Genomic DNA, 20,426 nt, shown 5'->3' with positions numbered 1-20,426 from the left:
CTAGTTGGTCAACAGATTCTTAAACTGCCAATTGAGGGATGGGGATTATTTTTTTAAAAAGCCAGTAACATCCTGATGATTCAGTTCTACCTTTCACAGACATAGAACACTTACTCACGAACATTTGAACAAAGGCACTCCTTTACTAGAGAGAAGAACAAAAGCAGAAACCTACTTTTTCTCTTTTCCAATCATGCGCTGATCAGAAGAGAACTTAAATCTTAATCCATAGCCACAATATGGTAGTAATGTGGATTTCCCAGATATATATGTATATTTAAGTATTTAGTATCTGATAGATCATCAGATCAGTTATTTTGAGTAAGAATTGTATGCATTTTTATATGTCATCTGTATGCTTTTCAATAATTGCCTTGCAAACTTTGAGAAATGCAAATTCCAAAGAGTAGTTGTGTTTTGATCCTTAAGCATTCCTAATCATATCCATTTGCCTGGATTGGGGATACACAAACTGAGGCCCCCTTGCTGCCAGCAGCCTCTCAAAATCTTGGCTGCAGCCTCCACATAATTTCTCCACTCTTTAAGTTGCCACCAAATTAAAATTTCTATTCTGGCAGAAGAAAATTATCAAATACATGGGAAATAACCATCTGAATTGCATTAAATCAAAATAGCCACTAGCCTCTTCCCCAAACCTATATCCTCTTATAGCCTCAGGTGTAACAACTGCTCTCCAATGTGGTCGAACTATCAAAAGGAAGACAAAAAATAAGGCATTTTCTTTTTTTTAAAAAATGCTGAATATCAAATTAAAAAAAAATGCTAGCACTATAAACCAGCAGCTGTATTCCTAATTTAATCTACTACACTTTCAGAAAAACAAAGGGCAATATATAAAAAGTTGAAATGTATCCCCCTTCCTGGATTCTAAACAAATAAAAAAATGCAAAGAAGTAAGAGCCAGATATCAACAAAACAATTTGCCGAAGTTATGTATCAACCAAAGATGCTAAGTTTTCCAATGACATATAGTAAGAAAATACAATTTGGAGTACAAGTGAACTATCAGCCGAAACTACAGTTTGATTTTAAAATGTAATTAGCAATTACTTTCAGTCTTAAAGTGATGTAAAATGTTTGCTTTTTTTCTGCCACTACACTGCAGTGATTTACTTTTGGGTGCTAAGTAATGTTTTATAGCTGGAGGTTAGGCTGGCTCAAAGCATGATGAAACAAACACCTCTAGCACTTGTAATAACAAAGGAGAAAGATGGGAGATGGAGATTTTTCACAATAGGCGCCCATCCAATGAAACTGCACACACACAGCTATATTGAAAACACTTTCTGAAGAAGTATAGTTCATTTCATTTAAACTTGCTTGCTTTCTACTGGATCGTATGGCCTTCTTGCTGCATTTGGCATCAGAAGAAGCAAATGTTTTTCTTCCTTCAAAAGTGCTATTTTGCACTGTTCAACTGCAGCTGATGCGTGAAGGAAGACTAAGGGATCTCTGCAGAGCAGCGCCAACCAGTCAGCGGTAAGATAAAAAAAGGTAGCACAGAACACTTGTGAATCTCAAGTGTGATCAGACATGAGTGACATGGAAAACCTTAATAGCAGAACTTAAACCCGACTACACCATTTATGTGAGCTATTTCATGATCTCTTCCAAGGCCTCACTCTTTTTCTTTACTTTTTTTTTTGTAGCAGTTTAACTGGGAGAGGGGGTTTGTAGAAGAAGATATGGATATTCAAGAGCAGCCTTTCCCAGGCTGAAATCCTCCAGATGCAGAAGTCTTAGGACTGTGACTTCCTAAATACCCAGTTATTACAATCATTGCAGGGAATTCTAGGCATTGCAGTCCTTACATATAGTATTTGGGGGGTGCCAGATCAGGAGAACCTCTTGAATTCTGGGAGTTGAAGTCCATACATCTTAAAAGTTGCTGAGGTTGAAAAAACTCCCAAAATAACTTGCTGCCAGCTATTAGTGTCTCCAATGGGCCAAGGGGGAGCCAACTGAAGTAATGTTGTGGTGTGGCAACACAAGCCCCGCTCTTTTATTATATGCATCATGATTTAGCATGGAGGCCCCACAAGGTGGAACTTATGGCGTGACGCCATGACACTGCTTTCATCATTCTGACAAAACCGGCAGGATTCTGTGGACACAGCTGCTGCCAGCACTAACTCATTTACAGAGAGAACAGTATCACCCTTTTCTATATGGGCTGAATGACTCAAATCTGGCCCGTAAGACGAGCCATGTTTGTCTTATAATCTGCAGAGACAAGGAATTATTCGTATCAGTTCACAGGTAAATTAGAGAGGAAGCACTCATGTGACCTACATTAAGAAGTGATTCTTACTAGTATCTTCAGTTAACCTAAGGGGTGCCCCTCTTTAATAGCATACCTTTTACCAAGTGATTCCCTTTCCCCACCCCATTGACTCCTTTAACTCAGTTAATTCTCATTAAATTCTAAGTAACTTACAGTCTCCGTAATCCTCTAGTCTAGTTCAGGGCCAGTCCAACCAATACTTAAAATGCATATTGGTTGCAACACTTCTGGATATAATTTGTTCAATTAAGAATTCACCTGGACTGTGGTGATAACCGAGCAAAGGGATAGTCTAACACAGTGTTTTTCAACTTCAGCAATTTTTAAGATGTGTGGATTTTAACGCCCAGAATTCCGCAGCCTAATGGAAGGAATAGGTTTCTTTCTTAATGCCTAATACTTTGGCAGGTATTTCATGGAGGAACTTTCTTGCTTTCTTGTTTATTCCATAATGTGCCTTGCATATTTACCTGGTGGTGAAAATGGAGACAGGGCAACGTGTTCCGTTCCTTCTTCTTGGTTATCAACATGGATGGCCCCATTTTCAATATTCTCATGTCTCCCATTCTGAATCAACTGGCCATTGGAAGAATGAATTAGACGCTGACGCTAAAATGTACAGAAAACAGCCCAGTGATTGTTAGAGCATACTGCTCCTTGAACACCTGGATGCAGGTGATTTATTTATTTATTTACCTGGGCTTTTAAACTCTAAGAGCTAATATTTAAACTCTAGGAGGCCAATTAAAATACTTAAAATTTTAAACCAGTCGCCTTCACGCCCTTTAACCAACCGCAGGAGCAGCTAAATCATATCCCTGTTCTATCCCCAAAGGTCCTACAGAACAGCCAAGTCTTGACCATCTTCTGAAATACCAACAGATATGAAATAATCCTTATTAGCTATGCTAATTATACAAGTTTCATTAATTAAATGAAATCAAATTAAATACAGTTTTTGTCCCACATCTCCTATTACTTTTTGAAGTAAGCATGCCATTCTGGGACCAAATATGTCCCTTCGCTCAAGAAAACTTGCGTATTTCTGTTTTAAAGCATTTTAAATTGATGGCCATCACCACATTGTCAGGCACTGAAATTCACAAATTAAATGTGCAATGAGTCAAGAAGATCAAACTTACTGAAATTAATTGGGCTTGTTAATCACAACTAACTGGACTCCTGTGCATTTTAGTGGTAAGTCCTTTTGGATAAAGACCTTTGAAAAATATTTTCCAATCAACCAGCATAAGGATTTATTTCTTTATTTATGGCTTCAATTTACTTATGGCTTCAATTTATAAATTGAAATATAAATAAATACATCACTCAATTTTTGAGAGCTCTGAATGTCTTATACTATGAATTGATTACTTCAGAAAGAGAACATAATAATTAAATGAATAGGACTTATAAAAAGTGATTGACTAAGCTAGTCAACATTTTAATTATTTTCTCCATTGTGAACTCACCTCATTAATAATTAACCTGCTTGCCATCCGTAGTCTGGTTCTTGGACCAAATTTGTTGGTAATCATTATTCGCAAGCCAGCTTCAGGGAAGCGGTATTTTGGAGGACTGGAACAAATAATCTCATCGACCATCACCACAGAATTGCGTCCATGCTCTTGTGTTCCTTTCACTAGTGACCACAATGCCAATTAATAATTCTAATTTTCTATAGTTGCTTTTGCCAACATTTATTTATAATGCCCCCTCTGGGTAACTCAGAGGGCATATACTCTAAAGCTTCAGAAACAATAAACCATTCCATTTCTTATCTGTAGCCAAAATAGGATGCATGTCAAATAGGACATTTTGCTGTATTTGTGCATTCATTTACAGCTCTGTAAAAATATACTGGCTTTATGTAGAAATAGACTGATTTCTCCTTTGTCTTTGATCCTCACTCATTACTCTTCTTCCTTTATATTTCAGGAATAATATTATTACATCAATTATATCTTACTATATATATTGTGGTCTATATGCTTACTATAGACTATATGCTGGTTACATAGCAGTTTCAGGGATTACAATAATGGTTACCATTAAATTAAAACCCAGTTCACTTGAGCACGTGTTAAATCAGTAAGTCTTAAATTTAATCTGGATGATAGAAACAAAAATAAAAATATAAAACTACAAATGGCTATAGCTGAGACAAACTAAATTTGTTCCTTAAAATGTAATATTTCTTCTTGATAATCAAATCAGGTTTGATTATCCTCATTTTCCTGAGAATCAAATACCTAAACTTTCAGCCTACATTTAGAAGAAAGCTGCCCATTCTTAGAACATGTGAAACTAGTTTAATAAAAGTTTGCTTTAATAAATTTGTGACAATTTCACTAGGTGACAGCACCTGCCTGATTATGACCGAGATACTTGAAGCTAAATAGGGTCAGACCTGATTAGTATTTGGAAGGGAGAGCTCCAGGAGATACCAGAGGGAAAAAACTAGAAAGAAGGCAACTACTTCCTTATTGCTGCCCATAAAACTACTTTATACTGTACTGACCTCTGTTCTAGACCAAGAGATGTAACATGCAGCTGTGAGTATTAGTAAAAGGAAGCAACAGTCAATGCATGCAAACAACAAATGCTATCAGCTAGAAACTGCAAGCATAGTAAGGCTGAGCAGACAGGAGACATATATGTTAGAATACACATTGCAATTAAATAAAATATAATATTAACTGATGGGAGGAGTATATGGGCAGTTGTGTGCCAACTAAGGGGCAATGGTATTCTTTATTGCCCTGGTTACTTAGCTGCAGTACTGCACATAAGCAATTTCCTTATGCTAAGAAGAAAGGAATTAGTTTGTTAAATCCAACCAACCATTAGTATATAATATTCAATTTGAAAGCGCTGAAAATCTGGGGAAAACATTCATTCAAGCCAACCAACTAAAGAAGATTCCCCAGAAAAACCTCACACATGACAACTGCAGATTTCTGTGATTTCAAAAGAAACAAAGACAGAAAAGGTAGTCAAGGAAAGAGCTTAAAACTGATATTTTCTTTTCAACTATGCATCATGGCTGGAACAATGTTTTCCACACATCCACCATGGCTGAGTCCTGATGGCAGATTCCTGCCCGTTGCTAATGAGATTCAGGGTTAGACTGGACAAGTAAACAGGGAGGATTTCAGAGGATAGGACTGGTTTTCAGTTGTGCACAATCAATTGCCTAGTTTACACCTGCAGAGGAATGAGCAAGAAGAAATGGACTTTAGCAGCCTGAGAATGAAAAATCTGTGTGCTGCTGGGGGCAGGCTATCCAGTGTATACGCTATAACATAATTATTAGCATAGTAGGAAACAGGCCTTAAGATTTCACCTTCCCATTTCTCCACGCCACACTTAACCAGTGCCTTTGGAATGATACTGATTGCACTGACACCATGATTTCTAAATGAAATGACATATGTACAGGAAAGGTCAGTACGTGCGGGGATCAGAAGTATTTCTATGGCCAGCCTCTTTCAGATTGGTTAACAATAATAACTGCCGTTAAAAGGGGCTCTATACTTGGAGGTGAGATCTCATTTATATGCTGCAACTGATATTACAATTATGGAAAAGTTCCAAAAATACATCTATTTTTGCTTTAATGATTATACAATGGCTTTTGACTGTGTATAATTTGACAGCGGATAACAAACTGTGGATAAAACATGGGCATACTGGACAAATCCATCAGCATACTGAAGAATTTGTATGATGATAAAGAAGTCACAGTTCAAATGAAATATAGAGTAACTAAATGGTTCAAAATTGAAAAAGGAGTATACTATCTATTTACCTTATTTGCAGAATATATCTTGAGAAATGCTGGATTAGAAGACAGAAATTTGAATTAAAATTTCTGCAGAAACATCAACAACCCTAATATGCTGATGATACCACTTTGATGGCTGGAAATAAGACAGACTTAACAAGATTTCACCTTGTTGAAGATGAAGGAAAAGGGTGTAAAAAGCTGGTATCCTGCTCAATATTAAAAAAAAAACCCTAATAGGAAGTCAGTATTCAATGTCAACCTAACGTAAAAAAAAGAAGTTGTAATAATGTATTTATCTTCCCAGACTCAAACATTCACAGGGATACTGACAGAAGCCATGAAATAAAGAGATGTTTACCAATTGAAGCGAATATTTGTAGCTCAGGGTTGAACTGTGGAGTCCTTGGTGCCCTCTGAGCCTTGTTGTTTTCTTGCAGTCTTTTCATTGCCAGACTAGGCAACATCTTCAGTGCAAAGAGGGAGTGGGCCTTGTTCTCAGTTTATATACCGTGGCTTGCCCTGCTTGTGTTGGTAGGGGTGTTGTTCTCTCCTTGGGAGTTCCTTGATTGGGCTGTTGTTTGCTGCTGGTTGATTGCCTGAGTTAATAGTTCCTTGATTAGGGTGTATTGTGCTGTTTGATGGTTCATCCGATGTTAATCCTAGTGTTGATTTTTGCATATCTGGGTGTTGATTGCTGGCAAGGGAGTGTACTGGTCTTTTGGCTTTTCTATTGTCTCTTTTGACTGGTATGTAAATGTTGTTTACCTCTCTGTGTCTGTTGATGGCTGCTTTGTCTGAGTGCCAGGCTTCCAAGAATTCTCTGGCGTTTTTGGATTTGGCTTGGTTTAGGATGCTCAGCGTTTCCCAGTTGAAACTATGGTTGAGCCTGTCCACGTGTTGTGAGATTAAGGAGTTCTCACTGTGTCTTCTGACTGCTAGTTGGTGTTTGTGGATGCACTCTGCTAGTCTTCTGCCTGTCTGTCCAACACAGTGGCTGTTACAGTCTTTGCACTGTATGTTGTAAATAACTCCTGTTTTTTCTTCTTGGGCTATTGGGTCTTTTGGGTTGCTTAATATGTTTTGAAGAGTTTTAGTTGGTTTATGTGCTATGGTGATGCCATGTGGTTGTAACAGTCTGTTGGTGGTTTCTGAGATGTTTCTGATGTATGGCAGTGTTATCCTTTTCATAGTTTCCATTGGTTGGGTTGTAGTGGGTTGGGTGGTGAGGCACTTTTTGATAAAGTTGAGCGGGTATCCATTTTGTTGGAAGATGCTATACAGATGATCTTTTACTTTTTTCTGGTGTTCTGGGTTGCTGCAGTGTGTAAGTGCTCGTCTGCATAATGTTCTTACACGGCTTCTCTTGTGGGAGGTTGGATTGTTACTGTGGTAATGGAGCACTTGGTTGGTGTGGGTAGCTTTCCTGTAGACTTGTGTTTCTAACTTACCATCATTTCCTCTACTGATGAGGATGTCCAGGAATGGTAGTGAGTTGAAAAAACAGGAGTTATTTACAACATACAATGCAAAGACTGTAACAGCCACTATGTAGGACAGACAGGCAGAAGACTAGCAGAGCACATCCACAAACACCAACTAGCAGTCAGAAGACACGATGAGAACTCCTTAATCTCACAACACATGGACAGGCTCAACCATAGTTTCAACTGGGAAACGCTGAGCATCCTAAACCAAGCCAAATCCAAAAATGCCAGAGAATTCTTGGAAGCCTGGCACTCAGACAAAGCAGCCATCAACAGACACAGAGAGGTAAACAACATTTACATACCATTCAAAAGAGACAATAGAAAAGCCAAAAGACCAGTACACTCCCTTGCCAGCAGTCAACACCCAGATATGCAAATCAGCACTGGGATTAACACCAGATGAACCATCGAACAGCACAATACACCCTAATCAAGGAACTATTAACTCAGGCAATCAACCAAGCAGCAAACAACAGCCCAATCAAGGAACTCCCAAGGAGAGAACAACACCCCTACCAACACAAGCAGGGCAAGTCACAGTATATAAACTGAGAGCAAGGCCCACTCCCTCTTTGCACTGAAGATGTTGCCTAGTCTGGCAATGAAAAGTCTGCAAGAAAACAACAAGGCTCAGAGAGCAACAAGGGCTCCAAAGGTATGTATTGTCAAGGCCATGATTTTCCCAGCTGTAACATACTGCTGTGAAAGCTGGAACATCAAAAAAGCTGAATTAAGAAAACTGATGTTTTTAAATTGTGGTGTGGAAAAAATAGTTGAGAACCCCTGGGCTCCAAGAAGAAATAATTCAGTACTAGAGGACATAGAACCTGACTGCTCACTGGAAGCACTAATAATGAAACTAAAACTTAAATATTTTGGAGCTGTAAGGCAAAGGCAAGAATCATTGCAGAAGACCTTGATGCTGAAAAAACGGAAGGTAATAGAAAATGAACCCAACAGAAGACAAAGTAACTACTATAGATACTATTACTGATAATACAAGTGTGAACTTATAAGAACTCAAAGAATCAGTTACTGACAGCAGTCCCAGCTTAATGATATCCATCTGATCCTGAAGGGTAGGAAGTGACTAAATGATTGAACAACAACAGGAAGACTGCCTTTCAAGGAGGAAACATGTCCTAATCAATAGATAAGGGGAGATAAAGAAAGCTTAGAATAATTCTATAATCTATACTCAGAAGACAAAACAGAATCACATTGGTCATCAGCAAATCTATAAGATGGAAGCCCATTTGCACTGCATTTAATCTTTGTACCATTGATTCACGGCAAGCTTGTTGAAGCATAAGATATGAGCCAGGAATTCTGAGTGTGAATTTGGCTAGAAACTTCCTAAACTACCTTTAGGGATGCTACTGTCCTTTAGCCATAGTCCTGATACTTGTTCAGTGGGAGGAGACAAGAGAGAGCAAGAATATTCATCTTTATACATGACTTGTTGTAGGCATTCATAAGATAATCTATGCAAAGCATTCTGATCATTTAAACCTCCCTTCTCTAACTTGATGCTCTTTAAATTCCATAATTCCAAGCCAGCATGAGTCCAGAATTATGGCACCCAGGGTAGTTGAAGTCTAACAGATGTGGAGTGCACCAGGTTGGATAGCCTGATATTAGGTGAAGGCATTACAGAAATATGTTTAAGCAAGACATTAAGAGGCACAGCCTTTCCCAAATTGGCATCTCTAAATGTGTTGGCATATACTTTCTAAATGTGTTGGCATATACTTTCCCTCATTTCTGGCCACTTAGAGGACATTAAGTTAGATGCATCTAGTACAGAATGTGTGGCATGTGAAAACTATCCTAGGAGTAAGTACCACAAAATATAGTGGATAAACAAATCTTACAGAGGTGGCTCAGTAGAGGATAATAAAAGGCATAGGAGCCAAGAGGTATACTGAACTGTGTGTTGAAGCTCAAATGAAAACTCCTCACAAAGCGCTTGCATATTGCAGAGTGGTTTGCTGATAAAACCCTTAATGGATTTCAGCTTCCTGTAGAGCTCCAATATTTCATCACTGTGCAGAAGATGCAGTTTCAACAGCTGAGCTTTTCCCATTTCCACCTACCTAGAGCTCCCTGCTAAAATGACCTCTCCAGTTTTCTTTTTTCTTCTGGTCATTCCGATCTTTTTGGAATGAACTGCAACTGAAAAAAACAGCTTGGGGTCATGAATAAAAACTGCCATGAGATATTTGTTAGCCTCTGAGGTACCATTAAGTTATTGCTTTTGCTGCAAAAAAACAAGAGGCTAGTCCTCTGGAACATGGACACACACTTGATTCCATACAAGTCTGCCTCATCATTGTGAGTTTCTACTGACTGGGTCAGAGCATATAGACAATTCTAACAATAAAAACAAGAGCTTTCCAGGGACTGTGCTGTTATCCTAAAAGCACAAACTTTAGTTGCAAAAATACAAGACTTCTCTTGCATAGAAGGCTTGTCTGAAATTGGATTTTCCACTGGCTGAAGAGCTTTGTGTATATGTGAACCCAGTAACAGAAGGTTTTTTTTTAATGTTTTGTTCCTTGAAGCTCTTGAAAGCAATAAAACTTGCAAGCTTCAAAGATAGCTCAGCAGCCTGCGAACCTTCCTTTTATCTGTACCCTCAAGTAACAGAATTCCTGCCATCAGGATGTCGAACGTAGTCAGCAGAGAGCAAGTGCTGTTTCGTAGGAAATAATCAGACTCTGCCCTCAGACAATGGAGAAGGTTAAGATGAGATCCAAGCTTCACTGACCCTGGAGAGATATTATCAGATATCCTAAGCATCCTTGCTGGAGACAACACTCAAAGATAGATTTGGGGCTCTGGTTCAGCTGATGGTTGATCTAACCAAGTAAAACACCCCTCCAAAAAGCTATGAAATAGGCCAATCGTGGCAGTTTATCAATCCATGGCATATTTCAGTTAACAGAAAGAAGGCATCTCTCAGCTCCCAAATGGGGCAAGGTAGAGACGTGGGTATGTTCTCTGTGCACATAAAGAGCTCCAGTTTGGCTACATGTATGCAATGCCTTTTCAAGATGCTGTGGTGCACTCTGCCAATAGCAAGCACTTGTGATCCAAAGGCTAGAATATTCCCCCTTGCGGGAAAACAACAAAGCAAGAGATAAAAAGTAAAAACAGATTTTTTTAGTACTTTCACTGCGTGCAAATCTCATGACAGTTGTTGTATGTAAGAGAAAGATCTTATGCTTAGTTTCAGAGGAAAGCAAATCTTTTAGAATTAAAGAAGGAGAACCAATATACACTCTTCCATATAATATTAGTGTAAAGAAAAGTGGGAGCAGAAGAACCATGCCTTTCCTAAATGGTTAAGAATTCGACTAATTATTTGATACAAACACCAAAGTTTTTAAAATGTGAAAGTCTGCTGTTAAGGGCAAAAAGGCAAGGACCTCCATCGATACCCTATATATCCTATCTCCAAGTTTCTCAGATAATATTTTGAGGTGGCAGCTTCACTAACAACTCCTCTCCTTTGGAAATAACATGATGCTAGAGTGCCAATTCCATTTTTTTAACCCAGAACTCATGATGATCCTGATGATCCTCATTCTCACATTTACTCTAATACAGAAGACAAATTTTTCTTCCAGTATTATTTCACACTATCATCTTACTACAGGACTTTTCAAATTCTTTGAAAACTCTCACCTGCTTAGGATCTCCTGCAAAATCCTGAGCATTGCTAAAGGATCCTTTTGAATAATCTGAGCTGCAGATTCACCTCCTGTAGGATACTGGACAGGCATGATGGACCTTATTACTGCTCTGTGTTAATTGACTATGTAAAATGTAAAACAGGGTTCCTCAACCATGGCAACTCTAAGCTGTGCGGACTTCAACTCCCAGAATTCCCCAGCCAGCTTCTGGGAGTTGAAGTCTGCACAGCTTAGAGTTGCCGAGGTTGAGGAACCCTGATGTAAAATGTTCTCTAAGGCAGATGAGTGACCCTGGACTGCTTGTGTTTGTCCAGCCCATTTATTAAACATGAATGCATTTCCTAGGACAGTTTAATAAATCTCAAAGAACTGAGTTGTCAAGATGTCTCTGAAAGTAGAACATCGCCAAACCCCAAACAGTTGAAACATATACTAACATTTGTCTTAAGATTGTGGAAATCTGCCATCAGAGTTTGAATCACTAATAGTGAATAGTATTATTTCAAAGACCTTCTGCTCAGCTCATGTCTGCTTAGCCTTACCTTTCCGTAGCAATGGCATGGATGGATCATCACAGCTAATGTCATAATATTCATTACCATCTTCCAGTTCGCTGTTCACAGTGTTGCCATTCCCAACATTCATACTTTTGATAGTAAAGAACTTCTGCATCTTCATGTTGTATCTAAAAGTATAAAAGAGAAAAATGCTAAAGTTCCAAAGAAAAAGCTCATAGCCCTGGCTATCTTTTCTGTTCTGTTTCTAGTGCTTAAACCATCAGGAGCAGGTTGGATTGTGATACATCGGTTTATCAAATGCCATCTAATTTGAGCGTAACTGGCTGAAGACTACATCATACATTATGCTCCTCATGATCTGGCCAAAATTAAGCACTTTTAGATCCCATTGGTTTCAATAGGATATATTAAAGTGATGTTTATTTCTTTCCCACTCAAAGCAAAAGTACTTACATTTTCATTTGGATCAAACAAGAAAGGAGAATATTACAAAGATATGTGAGCCAGGCAATGGGGCTGGCTACAATGCTCTGTCTTATCTATTTACAGAATATACAGCAACTAAAACACTGCTGCACAATATGTGAAGGACTACTTTTAAGAAATGTGGTTCTGATTTCAATATTGTGCTTTCAAAATCGATGTTGCTGAGGGATGCGTGGATGAGAGAGGCCATATTCATGAGTACTTCAAAAAGGGCATTATCCTTGAACCCAACATACAGTAATACCTCTAAGTCTGGTTGCATGATCCCAGTGGCTGTGTATCACTGAGCAAAAGACTTTTGAACAATACATTACTCTCCTATGAAATGTTTTCAAATTTGAATATAATGATTTAAGACACTGCTGTAAATTATCTGAAAGGGGAGTTATGTTGATTATTTCTGTTGGATTGCAAATACACCACACATATAAAGTCTTTGTTACTTGCAAGGGCAGTTTATTAATAGCCAATATAAAAATTATATTCAAATACTCCAAAGCCAAATCCATAAATGCAAGCATGCTTCATTTTGAGCTAGGGCATTCTTTATGCAATTCTCCCCACTCAATTATTTATCTTGGCTGCTTACAATGCTCCTTCAAATGGGCTATTTTGAATATGAAGAAGAAAGCAGAATATTTCTGATCCACAGCTGCTTTCTGATTTTCCTCAGAAAATGACTTCTCTTGGATACATTCCGTATTCTTTGGCCTTATAATGCAATACTGGACTTCAGTACCCATTACCTCAAGCTCTACTGCCAATGACTGTGCTGGCTAGTGATAATGGAAGCGGCTTCCAACACATCTGGAGGGCACTAGCCACTGAAAGGCTGTCATAAACAGCAAATGTTCTGTTTCATCTTCAATTTCAATAGCCCAAATGCAGATCCTACAAGAATGAGCCTCAAGTGATTTGTTATTGCAAGCATTTAAGCAAAAAATCTACTAGTTGGGAAATTAACAGCAATAAAGCAAGGAAAGTGAGTTATTCTTAGTTATCTATTAAAGTACATTGCACGATCACGTGACTATTAGCCACACATATTTAAAGCATAGAGGAGATGTTAAGAGTACTTACTTCATGATAAGTATATAGAAGGAATACATAATGATGAGTATAAGGCTTTCCCACCTCAAATAAATAAAAGGAAGGAAATTAGTAGTATGGCTGGTGCCATCTGTGGTAGTGTTACATATTTCTGTGGAATGTATCATTGGAATTATCATAAGCACTATTTTCCATTTCTAGCAAGCACCTCACATGTTAAACCAAAGAAGCTGTTCTATCTGCCTGTTCTTTGTACCTCTTCTTACTTACTCCTTCCTGCAATCAACTGCAATCTGTTTTTCTCCCAATGCTTCATAGTGTTCTTAAATCCAATACAATCCCTACCTTTTACCTGTGGAGCCAGGTTCCTTTCCCCACCCTCTGCACAACTACTACTAATCAAAAATATCAGCAAGGCAGAACAAGCCCTTATACTACATCACCTAAAAATCCTTAGGGAGCTCTCCTGCCTTGGTTGGGAAAAAGCTGAGGGTCCACAAAAAGTGAAATAAATAAATCAGTTGAAATAAAGGCCTGCTAACAACATAAAAGCCCCCACATTTTGGAAGGACTCTAGATCCTTGAAAACTCTGCTGCTAGTTTTCCATCACCAATGAGGGGAGCAAAGCAAAGAGTGCCACGAAATCATTAGAGATAGTTATGGAACTTCAGGATCCAAAAACTTCTTGCCCTACTGACATATCCATAAAACTGGTCCACAACTATCTGTCTCTATGTGTCACTGATATCTAACATGAACAAAATTGCTCCCCTCTTTTCTGTTCTGATTACAGAAAGTAGCCAAGCTGGGGGTTTTACTAAAAAAAAAAAATCTTCACCCAACCCCAAGAATAGATTTGCTCTGCCTGTCCAAGTTTATTCCTCTTAATCAAACAACGTGAAGAAATGAAAAGAACAGCTTACCATACAATTTTCTCATCATATATAAACTAAAAAGGAGGAAAAATAAAGAAAAAAGGAATGGTTATCTAATTCAAGTGAAAAGAAATTTGGTTACATTACAGAACATAGTGGCATGCATACATACAATGTTGAATAAAGAATGGTTTCCAGGCAGAATCAGCTCGAAGTTTATTCTCAGTTACTACAGATCTTTGGTTATGAAAGATGGTTTCGGTAATGAAGGCCACTTTCAGTGCCACATCAGTACAGGGTGCTTGACAAAATGTATGGCATTTTTGAGATAGAGCAAGATTGCCAAATCTGGGAATCTCCTGATATGTTAACATCACTACTCTGAGACTTCCAAGCAAGGAGAGTTGGAGGACAAGTTGGGGAAGCTTGTTGTAGACAATGATTAATTATATGGTAGGCAGAGCTCCTAGGTCCAGGCTAAGAGACCATGAACTAGAAAGCACTGAAGAAGCACGGAATAAAGTGCTTCTTGTACATAGAAATGTGATAAGACATAAACATTTCCTTATAACGAAAAGCAGTGTGTCATTCTTGCATTTCTCACTTTAAAGAACAAATAGCTCTTTGGCCCACTCTTTTTGACTTCTGTTATGATCCAAAATTCAGTACAATAAGTACTGGGAAAAAAATAGGTAAATGGCTTAATTTGGGCAACAGGGAAGGTGGCATTTCTGCAGCACATTTGGTTGCCAGAAGTCAAGATCTGGCAGCTTCAGAGGCAAATAGATGACTCATTTGGAGTGTATTATAGATTTTTATCATGAACAAAGCCAGCTCTAGAATAATTAAAAGCAATAGTTCATAAGGCTAAAAGCATCTAGCATCCCTGGACATCTCTCAGAGTTCACTGCTGATGTCTTTCTCAGGTCACAAGATGGCAGGGTTAAGCAGTCATTTAAATTTCCTACTAATTCCCTAACGCGGCATCGTACTGCAGCTTATGGGAAATGGAAATGATAGCAAAATCTCTTCTAATATTGCTGCTTGTTGTCTGTCATCACTGCAAGATAGGACCATCAGGACCTAACACTGAATGGGAATTTGCCAGAGCCGCCTGTGCCCAAATTCACCTTAACCTGGAGTTGCCCTTGATAAACTACATGAAAGAATGCAGAAGATACACTGCCCTTGCCACATCTACTACTGGCCAGATTTATTTATCTATTTATTTATTTAATAGATTTATATAGCCGCCCCTCTCAGATAAATGACTCTGGACAGCCTTCAACATTAAAATAATAAAAACATTTAAATGCATAAAACTGATAGCAACTGTAAACAACAAACAGCAATCACAGACAGTTATGTGTTAGGATGTATTTCTGAATTCTCAGATAGTATGGTGATTCTGGAAGTTGCTTTCTCGACAGCTCTAGAAGGCACCAGGTTGTGGGAGCCTGAGGCACACATTTAAGATCCTTTCTGTGGGAATTTTTCAGTGGGAGAATCTACCGTACTTATCTTTAAGCTTTGCTGGCTGGGGAATTCTGGGAGTTGAAGTCCACACAGCTTCAAGTTGCCAAGGTTGAGAAACACTGCTTTAATGAGTCCTCCTATGACAAGTTCTACTGAGAACCAAAATCATAAGCTCAGCTATTTGCAAGAAAATGATGAAGAAAATTGACAAAACTTACCACAATAAGCACTATTACAGCCAGAGTGTAGTAGACAGAATCCCTGAACACAGACCACCAAGTGAGACGGACCACCTAGAAAAAGGACACAATTATTCCATATAGCAATCTCTACCTTGGCAATGCTTTGATTTTGGGTTTTGCAATGGATTCTGAAACTTCATTGTAAGGGACCAGTACTGATGAAGTTAAGAGTTGGTTCATATAGGCATTTACATCCCAATCTCATCACTTACTAGTTAGCATTGCTATTCTGAAAGGTATCCATCAAGGAAAAGAGAACATTTATATCTTTAAAAACAGATTCTGAACCTGTATTTTTCTACACAATCTTGTTCTGTCTCGACTTCTACAGTTTTACATTATCAGAAAAAATATCATGAAGTGAAGTCATATGAGATCTCCCTACTAGATCTGATAGGACTGGCATGTTCTGGGTCCTATCAATAAAACAATCTTATCTCACAGGACCCAAGAAGTATGTCTTCTCTGCCACCATGCCTGCCCATTAGAACAGCATCTTCCCCACCACCCACATGGCCCTATCCATGCCAGCCTATATAAAAATGTGTGTTTTGAGTTTGTTTGCCTTCAGCGCAATGGTTGTGCTGCATTTTCTGGAATTTTGTTGAATATCATTTTACTGATGTTTTTAATTCTTTGTAAACCACCCAGAGATGTTTGACAAGAAGGCAGCCTAGTAATCAAATAAATAAGTTAATCAATCAATCAATCAAGCTACCACACTATTCATTGAGAGGTAAGTGTGTCAGTCTATGTAAGAAAAACAAAAAATTATTGTGGCATCTTAAAGACTGAAATATTTCTCACAGTGTAGGATTTGTGGTTTGTAGCTCATATATATAAATAAGTAAGTTATGTGTCATTCTAAATTATAAATATATAGAGACAATCATGCTTATGTGTGGGAATGAGTACTAAACCCTGGGGCTCTGTATTATCATCCAACAATTAATAACAGATTTAATAACAATAACAATTAACAAGGTGTTAAAATACATTTAAGTGTTACTTAGGTAGTAGTTACTCAATTTTATCAGTTCTCTGATAAGCCACTGAGCTTATGCTCTTCAGCTTTGAGACAGCTTAATGTGCAGCAGTTAAAACTGTGGAATTGTGGAAAGAAATGACTCCCTTTAATATGGATTCCAACCAACCATGATGTCTGGCTGCACTCTGTTGGAAGGAAAATAGATTTTTCTCAGAGCAACATTTATATTCACAGATGTTTTCATAATTTATATACATGCTAGGAAACTACTTCAACTTGATTCATTTATGCAAGAACTGTGCCTGAAATAGAATATATGATGTTCACAATTTTAAAAATCCCTTTTCAAATATTTTCTATATATTCTCTTCTATAATGGAAAGACACGGAATGAATTAATGAATGAATATACTCTACTAACCTGCCCAGCAAAGATTCCACAGACACCAATAATGCAGAGGATATTGAAAACGGCAGAACCAACAATGGTTCCAACTCCTACATCACCATGAGTAATAAATACACCTGGAGAGATAGACAGAGAGAGAAAGAGGGGTGAGAACTATAGCTTTTGCTGGGACTAAAAGAATTAAGAAATTTATGATGCATGCCTCACATCCATCCATTAGGGCAGTTAGAGCAATCAATTCTGTAGGAAAGCAGTGAGCTTCCCTCCGTGAGGTAGACATTTGTCAAGAAGGCTTTAATGGGGATTCCACCACTGAACTGGATGATGGGAGTGGACTTGATGGCTTAAGTGGCCTTTCTAACTCTGTGATTCCATGAGAAAATAACCTTCTAGCCTGAAAAAAGTGAAAGGAGCATTAGCACACTGTGGAAGTGACTGGCAATCTCAGAGATCCACCCAAGAAGCCTGCATCTCTATCAGGCCTGCATATACAGTATGCTCTTTCCAGCTGCTAGTTAGAAGGAACGCTTTTTAAAGCTTCACTGAACATGGGGGAAAGGGGACATCACCACCGGGAATCATACTATCCCCATGACCTCTGGGTTGGGTAGACACAATGGGTATGGAATTTCCCACACCTTCCCCCCCTCCCCCTGCCCCAACTATTCTTTGGTTCCATTAGCACCAGGGGGAAACTGTTTCTAAGCCTAACAGCTTCACTGGGACAAAGATGAAATGCAGGCATTTTTGCATGTACAAGTATATGCTTGCACTGCATATGGTTTGCATGGCTTCATTTGCACTGGATTTTGTTTGCAACTGGTGTCTGCTATGTAATGAATCCATCAAGATTACACTAACAGCAGAAAACTTGGTTTTCAGATGGGTTGGCCTTTGCTGGTATTATTATCCACTAGGATAGGTAGGGGAAATGAATGAGTACATGAACTATGGAGACTAGATGGGCTGTGAGAGCATATCTGCAATACCAGGCAAATGCACACTTAGTGGAAAGATACACAAGTCAATTAACTGACTTTTAATATGACAGGGGAACTTATTATAGGCAGAACTCATATTACCTGTATTTAATGTTAATTAGACAGATATGAAATCAAATGAAAAATTTTTCCTGATCTCACCCACCCCCTGGTAAACCATGCCAAGCTGTGTTTTAGTGGAAGATGCTGATGACACCTAACAGAATCCAAAATAGTTTAGCCACTGGAACAGTTATTCTGAAAATCACACAGAATTAACTATAGAGTAGCTATCCTTGTGATCTGCCTATGGTAAGAATTTGCATATCTTGTATGTTCACTTACCTATGACTGATGCAAATAACTCGGGGGTCGAACTTCCCGCAGCCATAAATGTGGCTCCTGCAACATCTTCGCTCAGATGTAGTTTCTGGGGGAAAATAAAGAGAAGAATTCATCATTTCACTACTCGCTATAGCCCAGCTTAAAGAATTTATACACCTGACAAAGAACGGGCAGCAAAGCCAAGTATTTTCTTTTGAGCTTTAAGCAGCTTTCAGAAATGGAGTTCAACAAATAGGAGCAAGCTATCCATAGGGCCATATGATAATAGAGGGCTTATTTTGTCAGCCTGCATCCCTGAAATTACCTCTCTTATAATATCAAGAGCAAACGAACTTATTTAGAAGGATGAAAATTCTTTTCACGTACCTCACAAATTTTTTCTAAAGATGGAACAAAGAAATCATCGCATACAATAGCCAAGGCATAAAACATATACAGAGCCTGTAGAAAAAACACACAGCACATATATATATTAACTGTAAGTCCCACGCTGATTATGTCAGCTTAAATGCACAAAAAAACAGTGTTGGCTTTACAATCTTTCTACTTTTCCAAAGGAGCTAAGCATATACCTGCAGGGATTGAAGTCTTGGCAAAGATCTGAGCCCAGCTCCTCTTTGGAGTTCAGTTGGGCCCCTGCAGGTCATTTCTTTCTCTTGAAAGAGTTCAATCCAAGTTTCTGAGATCTATTTTTCAAGTACCTTGCTACATTCCAGACGTGGTGCTTCGTCATGAAGCTGGCCTACTTAAAATAGAAACTGCTGCTTGGATTTACATCTTCTCCTACTGGCTTAAGCTCTCTTTTTTCAGTCAACTTGGCCCCTTTAATTATGACTGATAGCTTTCAGTCTTCCTGGTGCCAGGCAATACATGCTAAATTGCAATCTTAAGGCTTTACATGGGTATAGCCTGATGGCAATGAAAGTGCATTAGCTGATTTCAAACAATGGGCCATTGATAAAGCTGCAATCAGATTTATCAATCCTACCTAGAAACATCTTTTTGAGTCATTGTGCATATTTTCTCTGACCAGCCAGATACCTTAGCTGCATAATGATTCCAAAATTTAATCCCTGGCTAGATTTAATGCCCTCACAACAGCTGTTACTGAAGGGAGATACCAAAATATCCCTTTTGAACAGAGAATGTATCCATGTGGTGGAGGAATCATCGAAATGATGGAACACGTTATTTTGTATTGTTCCCTCTAAACAGGTGCTCTCCAGGAATTATCATCTCCATTCTTCACTAAACATCCTGGTCATTCTGACTCATTTTATCTTGTTACTAGATCAATCTGATTCCATTTAGTTGGCCACAGCTAAGTACTGTTCTACACACCATAGTATCTCCTCTAATTTTTCTTAGGTATTTTAGAATTTTATGAGTTTCTCTTTTTTATTCTAATTAATAGTGACTCTTTTGTTTTATTTGCCAGTCTATGACCAAATAAAAATGATTGATCAATATTATTGTAAAGTAACCTTGTCGTGCTGCTGGAGCTTGAGCACCTCAATGATGCCATGAGCTAAACCGTGAAGGGCCACCCAAGACGGGAAGGTCAGGACAGAGAGGTCAGACTAAATGCGATCCCTGGGGAAGGTAATGGCAACCCACCCCAGTATTCTTGCTGTGAAAACTAAATGGATCAGTACAACCAGAGATATGTCGGTATACCATCGGAAGATGAGACCCCCAGGTCGGAAGATGGTCAAAATGCTACTGGGGAGGAACAGAGGATGAGTTCAACTAGCCCCAGACGTAATGACGCAGCTA

The 20,426-nt window shown here is 38.5% G+C and overlaps 1 protein-coding gene across 1 annotated transcript in view; it reads right to left on the bottom strand.

The window, feature by feature from the left end:
* The window catches only part of SLC24A4 (solute carrier family 24 member 4), a 121,636-nt gene that overhangs the window by 10,115 nt on the left and 91,095 nt on the right, over nucleotides 1-20,426 (bottom strand). Inside the window, exons 4-12 of the mRNA XM_063290247.1 lie at nucleotides 19,017-19,091; nucleotides 18,651-18,735; nucleotides 17,338-17,441; nucleotides 15,905-15,979; nucleotides 14,259-14,284; nucleotides 13,365-13,418; nucleotides 11,823-11,965; nucleotides 3,778-3,947; nucleotides 2,776-2,914 (exon numbers count right to left, since the gene is read on the bottom strand). Of these exons, the coding sequence (XP_063146317.1) occupies nucleotides 2,776-2,914; nucleotides 3,778-3,947; nucleotides 11,823-11,965; nucleotides 13,365-13,418; nucleotides 14,259-14,284; nucleotides 15,905-15,979; nucleotides 17,338-17,441; nucleotides 18,651-18,735; nucleotides 19,017-19,091 (871 nt within the window). The remainder of the gene's footprint in view (nucleotides 1-2,775; nucleotides 2,915-3,777; nucleotides 3,948-11,822; nucleotides 11,966-13,364; nucleotides 13,419-14,258; nucleotides 14,285-15,904; nucleotides 15,980-17,337; nucleotides 17,442-18,650; nucleotides 18,736-19,016; nucleotides 19,092-20,426) is intronic.

This window comes from Candoia aspera, chromosome 1 (genome assembly GCF_035149785.1).
Source record: "Candoia aspera isolate rCanAsp1 chromosome 1, rCanAsp1.hap2, whole genome shotgun sequence".
NCBI classification, from domain to species: Eukaryota; Metazoa; Chordata; class Lepidosauria; order Squamata; family Boidae; genus Candoia; species Candoia aspera.
This window is presented reverse-complemented; position numbering and strand designations above follow the sequence as displayed.